General features: G+C 48.5%; 1 protein-coding gene across 1 annotated transcript in view; it reads right to left on the bottom strand.

Moving 5' to 3' along the window:
* Positions 1 to 3,802: 3,802 nt before the first annotated feature.
* LOC135006645 (gastrula zinc finger protein XlCGF17.1-like) overlaps positions 3,803 to 14,116 on the bottom strand; it is a 32,258-nt gene continuing 21,944 nt past the window's right edge. Inside the window, exon 2 of the mRNA XM_063952037.1 lies at positions 3,803 to 6,121. Coding sequence (XP_063808107.1) covers positions 4,938 to 6,083 — 1,146 coding nt within the window. The 5' untranslated portion in view covers positions 6,084 to 6,121 and the 3' untranslated portion in view covers positions 3,803 to 4,937. The remainder of the gene's footprint in view (positions 6,122 to 14,116) is intronic.

Here is a 14,116-nt window from a genome sequence, read left to right as displayed (position 1 = left end):
AGATTCGGCATACAGCACTGGGTCCTGGTGACCACGGATGCCAGCCTGAGAGGCTGGGGGGCAGTCACAAAGGGAAGAAACTTCCAAGGACTATGGTCAAGTCAGGAGACTTCTCTTCACATAAATATTCTGGACCTAAGGGCCATCTACAATGCCCTAAGTCAAGCAAAATCCCTGCTCCTACATCAGCCGGTGCTGATCCAGTCAGACAACATCACGGCAGTCGCCCATGTGAATCGACAGGGCGGCACAAGAAGCAGGATGGCAATGGCAGAAGCCACAAGAATTCTCCGATGGGCGGAAAATCATGTACTAGCACTGTCAGCAGTGTTCATTCCGGGTGTAGACAACTGGGAAGCAGACTTTCTCAGCAGGCACGACCTCCACCCGGGAGAGTGGGGACTTCATCCAGAAGTCTTCCAAATGATTGCAAATCAGTGGGGTCGTCCACAGGTGGACATGATGGCGTCCCGGCTAAACAAAAAAACTAGAGAGGTATTGCGCCAGGTCAAGAGACCCTCAGGGGATAGCGGTGGACGCTCTGGTAACACCGTGGGTGTACCAGTCAGTTTATGTGTTCCCTCCTCTGCCGCTCATACCAAAGGTATTGAGAATAATAAGAAAGTGAGGAGTAAACACAATTCTCGTGGATCCGGATTGGCCAAGAAGAGCGTGGTACCCAGAACTTCAAGAGATGATCTCAGAGGACCCGTGGCCTCTGCCGCTCAGACAAGACCTGCTCCAGCAGGGGCCCTGTCTGTTCCAAGACTTACTGCGGCTGCGTTTGACGGCATGGCGGTTGAACACCGGATCCTGAAGGAAAAGGGCATTCCGGAGGAAGTCCTTCCTACGCTTATTAAAGCCAGGAAAGAAGTTACAGCAAATCATCACCGCATATGGCGAAAATATGTTGCATGGTGTGAGGCCGCAAAGGCCCCAACAGAGGAATTTCAACTAGGTCGATTACTGCATTTCCTGCAAGCAGGAGTGAATATGGGCCTAAAACTGGGTTCCATTAAGGTACAGATCTCGGCTCTGTCGATTTTCTTTCAGAAAAAACTAGCTTCAGTACCTGAAGTTCAGACATTTGTAAAGGGAGTGCTGCATATTCAGCCCCCGTTTGTGCCTCCTGTGGCACCTTGGGATCTCAACGTGGTGTTGAGTTTCTTAAAATCACATTGGTTTGAACCACTAAAAACCGTGGATCTGAAATATATCACGTGGAAAGTGGTTAGTATCAGAATTGGCGGCTTTGTCTTGTAAAAGCCCTTATCTGATTTTCCATATGGATAGGGCAGAATTGAGGACCCGTCCCCAGTTTCTACCTAAGGTGGTGTCAGCGTTTCACCTGAATCAGCCTATTGTGGTGCCTGCGGCTACTTGGGACTTGGAGGACTCCAAGTTGTTAGACGTGGTCAGGGCCCTGAAAATTTATGTTTCCAGAACGGCTGGAGTCAGAAAATCTGACTCGTTGTTTATCCTATATGTGCCCAACAAGCTGGGTGTTCCTGCTTCTAAGCAGACTATTGCTCGTTGGATTTGTAGTACAATTCAGGCCTGCCACAGCCAAAATCTGTCAATGCCCATTCCACAAGGAAGGTGGGCTCATCTTGGGCGGCTGCCCGAGGGGTCTCGGCTTTACAACTTTGCCGAGCTGCTACTTGGTCAGGGGCAAACACATTTGCAGAATTCTATAAATTTGATACCCTGGCTGAGGAGGACCTGGAGTTCTCTCATTCGGTGTTGCAGAGTCATCCGCACTCTCCCGCCCGTTTGGGAGCTTTGGTATAATCCCCATGGTCCTTACGGAGTTCCCAGCATCCACTAGGACGTCAGAGAAAATAGGAATTTACTCACCGGTAATTCTATTTCTCATAGTCCGTAGTGGATGCTGGGCGCCCATCCCAAGTGCGGTTTATCTGCAATACTTGTAAATAGTTATTGTTAACTAAATCGGGTTATTGTTGAGCCATCTGTTGAGAGGCTCTATTGTTTCATACTGTTAACTGGGTTTCATATCACGAGTTGTACGGTGTGATTGGTGTGGCTGGTATGAGTCTTACCCGGGATTCAAAATCCTTCCTATATTGTGTACGCTCGTCCGGGCACAGTATCGTAACTGAGGCTTGGAGGAGGGTCATAGTGGGAGGAGCCAGTGCACACCAGGTAGTCTAAGATCTTTCTAGAGTGCCCAGCCTCCTTCGGAGCCCGCTATTCCCCATGGTCCTTACTGAGTTACCAGCATCCACTACGGACTACGAGAAATAGAATTACCGGTGAGTAAATTCTTATTTTTAAACTTAAAATATACTTTACTCTGCACATGGATAAAATATCCTTTAAAGCACAGAAACAATTCAAGTTACGTGTTAGTATTGCAGGTAAGTAAACAGATACATATCATTCAGACACAGCCGCAATAGTGGCCCGCAGCAGTTTGCTGGTGTTGGCAAAATGCACATGTGCAGCGACCGTGCGGACACGCACATTGTGGCCACATACCTGAGGGGCGAATGCCGGCGGGCCAGGACCATTTTCCGGAGGGCATCGTGATATTACATATGCGTTCCTCTTTAACCCCCTATAACCTTCCAGAGTGCACCTCATATCTCATCTTTTCCAAGTTACTACAAATGATATGAGATCAGTAGCAGCACTACTTTCAGGATTATTACACAGAACACACATAAAGGCTGACACAGCAAATAACAGTAACACATACAAGGGATTAATTAGAAATAAGGAAGCATAATAATCATTAAGTCTAATTATCAACTGGTTCTGTGCGGGACCCATACACCTCTTTACTGCCTCCAGCAGCCCCTGGTACTGTACTGTGACCATCCGCCCTGTCCCCCCCCCACTACTGCCACCACCCTGGCCCCCCAACCTCTTTCCCCTACTACTGCCACCACCCTGTCTCCCCCCTACTGCCACCACCCTGTCCCCCCAACCTCTTTCCCCCACTACTGCCACCACCCTGTTTCCCTCTCACTACTGCCACCTGCCCTGTCTCCCCCCCACTACTGCCACCCACCCTGTCTCCCCAGACTGCCACTGCCCTGTCTTCCCCCACTACTGCCACCGCCCTGTCTCCCCCCCAACTACTGCCACCCGCCCTGTCTCCCCCCACTAATGCCACCCGCCCTGTCTCCCCCACCACTGCCACCTGCCCTGTCTCCCCCCAACTACTGCCACCTGCTCTGTCTCCCCCCACTAATGCCACCTGACCTGTCTCCCCCCACTACTGCCACCCACCCTGTCTCCCCCCGCTACTGCCACCCCCCCGTCTCCCCCCGCTACTGCCACCCACCCCGCCTACCCCCACTACTGCCACCTGCCCTGTCTCCCCCACTACTGCCACCCACCCTGTCTCCCCCCACTAATGCCACCTGCCCTGTCTCCCCCCAACTACTGCCACCCGCCCTGTCTCCCCCCACTACTGCCACCCCCCCCCCGTCTCCCCCCGCTACTGCCACCCACCCCGCCTACCCCCGCTACTGCCACCCACCCCCACTACTGCCACCTGCCCTGTCTCCCCCACTACTGCCACCCGCCCTGTCTCCCCCCACTAATGCCACCTGCCGTCTCCCCCACTACTGCCACCTGCCCTGTCTCCCCCCAACTACTGCCACCCGCCCTGTCTCCCCCCACCTCCCCCCGTTACTGCCACCCACCCCGCCTACCCCCACTACTGCCACCTGCCCTGTCTCCCCCACTACTGCCACCCGCCCTCTCTCCTCCACTACTGCCACCTGCCCTGTCTCCCCTCACTACTGCCAACCTCCCTGTCTCCCCCTACTGCTCGCCACCCTGTGCCCCCCCTCTTCCACCTCAGCACTGCTTGGGGACAATATTACCTATAGACAGTGCCTCTGGCAGCCCCCGCTACAGCAATAGTGCCACCCACCCTGTGTCCCCCTGACATCTCAGAACTTCTTGTGGATTCTTGGTACTGCTGGTAACAGTCCTTCATCTGCAGGTGGAAGTAACCAGGGCAGAAAGGAGGCAGAAGCTGCTTCTGGTACCATGGACATTGGGACTCTGGTCATGTAGGGCTGGGAGAGTCAGTAAGATTATGTAATAGTCACCATCTTACAGGCAGCCGGTGAAGGGAGCAGAGAATGGGTGTTATGTGGCAGGAACGGGCTGGTTAGGTAACAGCCTGGCTGCTGCATTCTGTACAAGCTACAAGGGGTGCAATTCTTTTGCTGGGAGACCCAGGTAGAGGACATTGCAGTAGTCTTTGTATGATGATACAAGTACATGTATGACTGTAGGTAGATCTTCTGAGGGAAATAAGTGCTGGAGTCTGGCTATGTTCCTCAGATGAGGATCTGTTTGTGGCAGATACTAATGTCTAAGTGTCACTCCACCATCCAGGAGACCAAGATTCCGCACATGATCAGCATTTTGTGACTCTGAACCCCCAAGCGTTTGTATGGTTGGTAACAAAGCTGAGCTGTCACCCTGCCCTTTGTTGGTGAGCTTCTACCATATGGACCTGTTTCACCAGGACTGAGTCACAGCCAACTGGCATCACCCACACCTGGAGCTCACCTAGACAACCATTTAGGATTGGGACTGGGTTCTCAGTACCTGTAGCAAAAGACAGGTCATCTGTACAGCAGTGGTAGATGAGGTCATGACATCTGATTATTTCACCCAGTGGTAACATGTATATTGCAAAAAGCATAGCAAATAGAAGAACCTTGAAGAACAACGCATGGCATTGATGAGAAAACTCCAGAAGATTAAAATGGTTCCTCACCTGAGTGATGTCTATTGTGCTGATTTATTTCTCAGAGTATGGAAATGGCCTCTCACCTGTGACTTCGCTGAAGTGTAACAAGTTGTGATTTCTATGTAAAACATTTTGCACACTCAGAACATGGAAATGGCTTTTCCCGTCTGACTTCTCTGATGTGTAAAAAGATCTAATTTCCGTGTAAAACATTTCCCACATTCTGAGCAAAAAATGGCTTCTCACCTGTGTGACTTCTCTCATGTTTAATAAGATCTGATTTGTGTGCAAAACATTTCCCACACTCAGAACATGGAAATGGCCTCTCACCTGTGTGACTTCGCTGATGTGTAACAAGTTGTGATTTCCAGGTAAAACATTTCCCACACTCATAGCAAGAAAATGGCTTCTCGCCTATGTGACTTCTCTCATGTTTAATAAGATGTGATTTCTGGATAAAACATTTCCCACACTCATAGCAAGAAAATGGCTTCTCGCATGTGTGACTTATCTCATGTTTAATAAGATGTGATTTCTGTATAAAACATTTCCCACACTCAGAACAGGAATACGGCTTCTCACCTGTGTGACTTCTCTGATGTGTAACAAGAGCTGAGTTCTGTGCGAAACATTTCCCACACTCAGAACAGGAATATGGCTTCTCACCTGTGTGACTTCTCTGATGACAAACAAGATCTGGTTTCGATGAAAAACATTTCCCACACTCAGAACAGGAATACGGCTTCTCACCTGTGTGACTTCTCTGATGTCTAATAAGAACTAATTTGTATGCAAAACATTTCCCACACTCAAAACATGGAAATGGCTTCTCACCTGTGTGACTTCTCTGATGTCTAACAAGAACTGATTTCTGTGTGAAACATTTCCCACACTCAGAACATGGAAATGGCTTCTCATCTGTGTGACTTCTGTGATGTATAATAAGATCTGATTTGCGTGCAAAACATTTCCCACACTCAGGACATGGAAATGGCTTCTCACCTGTGTGACTTCTCTGATGTCTAATAAGAACTGAATTGTATGCAAAAGATTTCCCACACTCAGAACACAGAAATGGCCTCTCACCTGCCTTACCGGTCTGTGGGTTAATAGGCTTTGTGTTCTGTGTAAAACATTTGGCATCTATAGAACAGGGAAACACTGTATTTACTGTCAGAGCTGTAACAGATGCACCAATATCAGAGTGATCAGGAGAACATTTCCCAGGATCAGAGGGATCAGCTGATAGAGCTGGATGTATAATTGGGGTAATGGGGTTATCTCCTGGAGAATCTGGTCTACTGTCATTATCTTTTGTTTCACAATCCGAGGATAACATTAGATGTCCTTCTGTGATATTCCTGCTTGTGTGTCCATCTGCTGGAAATAAAATACATTATGGGAATGTGACATTTTCTGTAACAATATTAATCTTGTAAACAATAGGAGAAGACGACTCTCTGGGGCACTTAATTGTAAATGTGTGTGTATAATAAAACATAACTTTTAATGAAGGCTTTATAATATTGTGTCTCAGAGTATCATTGTGTCCACCCTCCTGAGAACACTCACAATAACAAATGTAATATTATAATAAGACTTAGATATATCTCTCTCTTGTACTGGTAACTAACCATGAAGTATAAATGGAGATGTAGTCACTCGCCAAGTCCTATGTCAGCACCAATGTAAAACAATGGATGGGGAATATATTGTATGAACTGGAGATTCTAGATGAACAATAATATCAGTCATATGAGCTGATGGATCAGAGAAATGTCTCCTAACATTACTCCTGGAAGCATTGGTAAGGTAGCATTCCTTTATGTGTGTGCTCATACGCTGGTAAGCCTGTACATGTGTTACTCACCCTTATATAAGGTATATTGCTACAGCAGAGTAGGTGTGGAACAAGGTACTTTACATGCAATACACCATATAATACACTGTAATCATCATCATCTGCTAGGCTAAAATCTACTTTCTCTTACGTCCTAGAGGATGCTGGGGTCCATTTAATACCATGGGGTATAGACGGGTCCTTTGGGAGCCACTGGCACTTTAAGAGTTTAATAGTGTGGGCTGGCCCCTCCCTCTATGCCCCTCCTACCAGACTCAGTTTAGAAAACGTGCCCAGAGGAGTCGGTCACAGCTAGAGGAGCTCCTAGGAGTTTTCTTAGTTTTTTATTTTCTACAGTTAGTTAGGTTACAGGAAGGCTGCTGGCAACAGTCTCCCTGCTTCGTGGGACTTGGGGGTGGGGGGGTCGGAATAGGAACCAACTTCCTAAAGAGTTAATGGTTCTCTACTCCGCTGACAGGACACTGAGCTCCTGAGGGTGCTGATCACAAGCCCATGAGGCGACTGCTCACTCCTGCAACACGGCCGCCACCCCCTAACAAAGCCAGAAGAAAGAAAAGTGGCAAGTATAGCTCCGGCGTCCCGGTTAGCGGCAGGGTATGGCGGCACAAGCGTGGGAGCGCAGCTCTGACAGGCTGCGCTCCAGGAAGGCTCAGCAACACACAGTGTAGGCGCTTTGAGGGGCGTCCTGAGCCAGCACGGATAAACCCTACACTGGTCACGCAGATAACAGGGGCTAATCCCCCTGTTAGCACTAAAATCCTCAGGCCAGTAAAAACAATTAGTGCAGGAAGCCGCTCGACATTACAAGGGGCGGGGCTTCCTCTCAGAGCGGATCCAGCACTCACCAGCGCCATTTTCTCCCTGCAGATCATAGGAACTAGGACGCTGACAGGGAGCGCTGCCCTCCCTATTAAGATCAGTCAGCACCGGGCTTTTATCATAAATTCCTACAGGGGCGCTGTGTGGCTGGCTCCTTATACTCTGTGACTCTCTGAAGGTACTCTGGGGGAAACTGTGTCCGACATTTTCCGGTCTGTGTAAGTGTGTATATCCACATTACCATGTCTAAGGACTCTGTGTCCTGTGCTGCAGAGTGTGTATCTTCTCCTGAGGAGTCTATTCCATATACTCAGGACTGCAATGTGCTGTCTCGGCCTTCTGAATCCGAACCCCCATGGGTGGATTCTTTAAGGGGAATGATATCCCAGATTTCAACATGGATGTCACATAATAAGAGACGCAGTTTTTGAGACAATCTGTGGAGTGTTTGAAATATTCAGCTCCCACTACTTCATCTAAAATCCCACCTACATACCCCAAAAAAGTACACTTGCCCAGATAATGCAAGCTGACACTAATACCGACTCTGATACAGGGGACGGTGAGGGGGATATGCAGGGGGAGGATGCATCCCTTGCTAAAGGGGTGCAGCTAATGATTGAAGCCATTAGGGATGTTTTGCATATTTCTGAGAAGGTCCAGAACAAGTAGAGAAATCTTATTTTACAGTAAATAAGAAGTCCTAACTTACCTTCCCTGCTTCTAAGGAGTTAAACTCCTTGTTTGAAAAATCCTGGGAAAACCCAGAGAAAAAATTACAGATCCCTAAAAATTCTCATTGCTTTCCCTTTCCCTGAAGAGAATAGAAAAGTGGGAAAACCCCCCTATTGTAGACGCTTCTGTATCTAGGCTGTCTACAAAGGTGGTTTTACCTGTCCCTGGTTCAACCGCCTTAAAGGAGCTGGCTGACCGCAAGATTGAGACTACGCTCAAATCACTATACACTGCTACAGGCATGGCTTTAAGGCCCACTATTGCTTGTGCGTGGATTTCTAAAGCCATAGTAAAGTGGTCAGGCACCTTACTAGAGGACTTAGATACTATGGATAGGAGTGACACTGACTTGTTTTTACGTCACATACAGGATTCTGCAGGCTTCATGGTGGAGGCCATGAAGGACATTGGCCTGCTACTTCCATGGCTGTCTCGGCACGCAGAGGACTCTGGCTACGCCAATGGACTGCGGATGCAGAATCCAAGAAAAGTGTGGAGAACCTGCCATTTACAGGTCAGGCACTATTTGGGGACGCATTGGATGCGTGGATTTCCACGGCGACTGCGGGTAAGTCGACATTTCTTCCCTCTGCAGCAGCCCTAGCTAGGAAATCGTATCCTACACTGCAGTCCTTTTGGACTGCAAAATGTAAAAAATTCAAACCCCCTCACACCTTCTTTAGAGGAGGTCAGGGAAGATCCCAAAAACCTGCACCAACAGGTTCCCTGGAACAGAAACCAGGTTCTGCTTCCTCCAAATATTCAGCATGACGATGGACCTATCAGCCTGGACATCAGGCAAGTGGGAGCGAGACTAAAAGATTTCAGTCACGTCTGGGCGTCATCATGCCTAGACCCCTGGGTGAAGGATATTGTTAACCAGGGGTACAGACTGGAGTTTCAGGAACTCCCACCTCACAGATTCTTCAAATCATGCTTACCAGCTTTGCTGACAGAAAGTGCTATCCTTCAGGAAGCCATTCAAAAATTGGTACAAACAAATGTCATTGTTCCAGTTCCACCTCACCTAAAAACCAAGGGTTATTACTCAATCCTGTTTGTAGTACCAAAACTGGGCGGTTCGGTAAGGCCTATATTGAACCTGAAGACGTTGAACCCCTACTTGAGGGTTTTCCAATTCAAGATGGAGTCTCTGAGAGCGGTGATCTCAGGTCTGGAACAGGGGGAATTCCAGGTATCCCTGGATATCAAGGATGCGTACCTTCACATTCTGATCTGGCCACCTCACCAGGCCTATCTACGGTTTGCACTACAGGACTGTCACTACTAGTTCCAGACGTTGTCATTTGGCCTCTCCACAGCACCGAGGGTGTTCACCATGGTCATGGCAGAGATAATGCTCCTCCTACGCAAACAGGGAGTGAACATAATTCCATATCTGGATGAACTGCTGATAGAGGCATCTTCCAAGGAGAAGCTGTTGCAGAGTATTGCGCTCTCAACTCAACTACTCTGGGATCATAGGTGGATCCTGAACCTTCCAACGTCACATTTGGAACAGACAAGGAGACTGCCCTTCCTGGGGATGATACTCGACACGGAAGTGCAGAGGTTGTTTCTACCGGTGGAGAAAGCGTTGGTGGTCCAATCAATGGTCCGGGATGTCTTGAAACCTCCCCGGGTAACGGTTCATCAGCGCATTCGCCTTCTGGGGAAGATGGTAGCCTCCTACAAGGCTCTACAATACGGAAGATTCCATGCACGGTTCTTCCAGCTGGATCTCCTGGACAAGTGGTCGGGATCACATCTTCACATGCACCAGCGGATATGCCTGTCGCCAAAAGCCAGAATTTCAGTACTCTGGTGGCTGAAAACTTCTCACCTGCTCGAGGGCCGCAGGTTTGGGATTCAGAATTGGATTCTTCTAACCATGGATGCAAGCATCAAAAATTGGGGAGTAGTCACCCAGGGGGAAAACTTCCAAGGAAAGTGGTCAGGCCAGGAATCTGTCCTTCCAATAAACATCTGGAACAAAGGGCCATATACAATGGCCTTCTACATGAAGCTCATCTTCTGCAATATCGAGCCATTCAGGTTTAGCCGGACAATGTCACAGCGGTGTCCTACATAAACAGGCAGGGTGGAACGAAGAGCAGGGCTGCAATGTCAGAGGTAACAAGAACCCTCCTCTGGTCAGAAAGACACGTGCTGGCGCTGTCGGCGATCTTCATTACGGGAGTGGACAACTGGGAAGCGGACTTCCTCAGCAGACATGATCTACATACAGGAGAATGGGTCATCCACCCGGAGGTATTAACAGAGGTAACACACCGATGGGGTGTATCTCAGATAGATATGATGGCCTCTCGCCTCAACAAGAAGCTTCGGAGGTACTGTTCCAGGTCACGAGACCGACAGGCAGTGGCGGTAAACGCCCTTTTGACACCCCGGGTGTCTTACAGTCATTGTATGTGTTCCCTCCACTTCCACTCATCCCAAGGATTCTCAAACTAATAAAAAGATCAAGAGTTCCGCCGATGATCATTGCTCTGGCCTGGCCAAGGCGTGCTTGGTACACGAATCTTCTGGCATTACTGCTGGAGGATCCGAGGCCTCTTCCTCTTCGCGAGGACCTTCTACTGCAGAAGCCGTTTGCCTATCAAGACTTACCGCGGCTACGTTTGACGACATGGAGGTTGAACGCCAGATCTTAGCTCGGAAGGGCATTCCAAATAAGGTTATTCCTACTCTGATCCAAGCTAGGAAGGGGGTAATGTCTAAGCATTACCATCGGATTTGGAAAAAGTATGTGTCTTGGTGTGAATCCAAGATGTTTCCTGCAGTGGCGTTTCAACTGGGACATTTCCTCCTCTTTCTGCAAGCAGGTGTGGATGTTGGCCAACGCTTGGGCACCATCAAGGTCCAGATTTCGGCATTGTCTATTTTCTTCCAGAAACAATTGTCTGCTATCCCTGAGGTTCAGACTTTCTTGAAAGGAGTTCTGCACATCCAACCTCCCTTTGTGCCTCCTATGTCACCGTGGGATCTTAATGTGGTGCTGCAGTTCCTGCAATCAGATTGGTTCGAACATTTACAGGAGGTGGATGTAAAGTTTCTTACTTGGAAGGCGTTATGTTGTTGGCCTTGGCTTCTGCCAGAAGTTTGTCAGAATTGGGGGGCATTGTCGCACAAGAGCCCCTACTTGATTTTCCATGAGGATAGAGCTGAGCTCAGAACGCGTCAGAAATTTCTCCCTAAGGTTGTTTCGGCTTTTCATATCAACCAACCTATTGTGGTGCCAGTGGCTACTGACACCTCAATTACCTCAAAGTCCTTGGATGTTGTGCGGGCTTTGAAAATCTATGTGAAGAGAACTACACGTCACAGGAAGTCGGACGCACTATTTGTACTTTATCATCCCAACAAGATTGGGTGTCCTGCTTCTAAGCAGACAATTTCCCGCTGGATCAGGCTTACTATCCAGCATGCTTATTCCACGGCAGGATTGCCAATTCCAAAATCTGTTCAGGCCCACTCTACCCGTAAAGTGAGTTCTTCCTGGGCAGCTGCCCGGGGTGTCTCAGCTATTCAGTTTTGCTGAGCAGCTACTTGGTCAGGGTCGAACACATTTGCTAAGTTTTACAAGTTCTATACTTCGGCCTCTGAAGACTTCAAGTTTGGTCAATCAGTTCTGCAGGAACCTCAGCACTCTCCCTCCTGTACTGGGAGCTTTGGTACATCTCCATGGTACTAAATGGACCCCAGCATCCTCTAGGATGTAAGAGAAAATAGGATTTTAATTACCTACTGGTTAATCCTTTTCTCGTAGTCCGTAGAGGATGTTGGGCGCCCCCGTCCTGTGCTTTGTATTACTGCATTTTGTTACTTGGTTCAGAATTGTTGGTTTAGCCGTTGCTGAAGTGTTCCAAGTTGGTGAGTTTGGCTTTTTTGTTATGTGTGAGCTGGTGTGAATTTCACCACTATCTGTGTATTTCCTTCTCTCGAAGTATATCCGTCTCCTCGGGCACAGTTTCTAGACTGAGTCTGGTAGGAGTGGCATAGAGGGAAACTAGCCCACACTATTAAACTCTTAAAGTGCCAGTGACCCGTCTATACCCCATGATACTAAATGGACCCCAGCATTCTCTACAGACTACGAGAAAATAGGATTTTATTTACCGGTAAATCTATTTCTCGTAGTCCGTAGTGGATGCTGGGAACACAACTAAAGAAAGCTTTAGGACTACCTGGTGTGCACTGGCTCCTCCCACAATGACCCTCCTACAGACCTCAGTTAGGATACTGTGCCCGGAAGAGCTGACACAATTAGGAAGGATTTTTGAATCCCGGGTAAGACTCATACCAGCCACACCAATCACACCGTACAACTCGTGATACTATACCCAGTTAACAGTATGAAATACAATGGAGCCTCTCAACAGATGGCTCTCAACAATAACCCGTTAGTTTAACAATAACTACATACAAGTATTGCAGACAATCCGCACTTGGGATGGGCGCCCAGCATCCACTACGGACTACGAGAAATAGATTTACCGGTGAGTAAAATCTTATTTTCTCTGACGTCCTAAGTGGATGCTGGGACTCCGTAAGGACCATGGGGATTATACCAAAGCTCCCAAACGGGCTGGAGAGTGCGGATGACTCTGCAGCACCGAATGAGAAAACTCAAGGTCCTCCTTAGCCAGGGTATCAAATTTGTAGAATTTTGCAAAAGTGTTAGACCCTGACCAAGTAGCAGCTCGGCAAAGTTGTAAAGCCGAGACCCCTCGGGCAGCCGCCCAAGAAGAGCCCATCTTCCTCGTGGAATGGGCTTTTACAGATTTAGGATGCGGCAGTCCAGCCACAGAATGCGCAAGCTGAATTGTTCTACATATCCAGCGAGCAATAGTCTGCTTCGAAGCAGGAGCACCCAGCTTGTTGGGTGCATACAGGATAAATAGCGAGTCAGTTTTCCTGACTCCAGCCGTCCTGGAAACATATATTTTCAAGGCCCTGGCTACGTCCAGTAACTTGGAGTCCTCCAAGTCCCTAGTACCCGCAGGCACCACAATAGGTTGGTTCACGTGAAAAGCTGATACCACCTTGGGGAGAAACTGGGGACGAGTCCTCAATTCTGCCCTATCCATATGGAAAATCAGATAAGGGCTTTTACATGACAAAGCCGCCAATTCTGACACATGCCTGGCCGAAGCCAAGGCCAACAGCATGACCACTTTCCACGTGAGATATTTCAAATCCACGGTCTTAAGTGGTTCAAACCAATGTGACTTTAGGAAACTCAACACCACGTTGAGATCCCAAGGTGCCACTGGAGGCACAAAGGGGCTGAATATGCAGCACTCCCTTAACAAAAGTCTGAACTTCAGGAAGTGAAGCCAGTTCTTTCTGGAAGAAAATCGACAGAGCCAAAATCTGAACCTTAATGAAACCCAATTTTAGGCCCATAGTCACTCCTGACTGTAGGAAGTGCAGAAATCAACCCAGCTGAAATTCCTCCCTTGGGGCCTTCCTGGCCTCACACCAAGCAACATATTTTCGCCATATGCGGTGATAATGTTTTGCGGTCACCTCTTTTCTAGCCTTAATCAGCATAGGAATGACTTCCCCCGGAATGCCTTTTTCCTTTAGGATCCGGTGTTCAACCGCCATGCCGTCAACGCAAGGTAAGTCTTGGAACAGACAGGGCCCCTGCTGCAGCAGGTCCTGTCTGAGCGGCAGAGGCCATGGGTCCTCTGAAATCATTTCTTGAAGTTCTGGGTGCAAAGCCCTTCTTGGCCAATCCGGAACCACGAGTATGGTTCTTACTCTTCTCCTTCTTATTATTCTCAGTACCTTGGTATGAGAGGCAGAGGAAGGAACACATACACCGACTGGTACACCCTCGGTGTTACCAGAGCCTCCACAGCTATCGCCTGAGGGTCCCTTGACCTGGCGCAATATCTATTTAGCTTTTTGTTGAGGTGGGACACCAT

Source organism: Pseudophryne corroboree, unplaced genomic scaffold (genome assembly GCF_028390025.1).
Source record: "Pseudophryne corroboree isolate aPseCor3 unplaced genomic scaffold, aPseCor3.hap2 scaffold_2141, whole genome shotgun sequence".
Taxonomy (NCBI): Eukaryota; Metazoa; Chordata; class Amphibia; order Anura; family Myobatrachidae; genus Pseudophryne; species Pseudophryne corroboree.
This window is presented reverse-complemented; position numbering and strand designations above follow the sequence as displayed.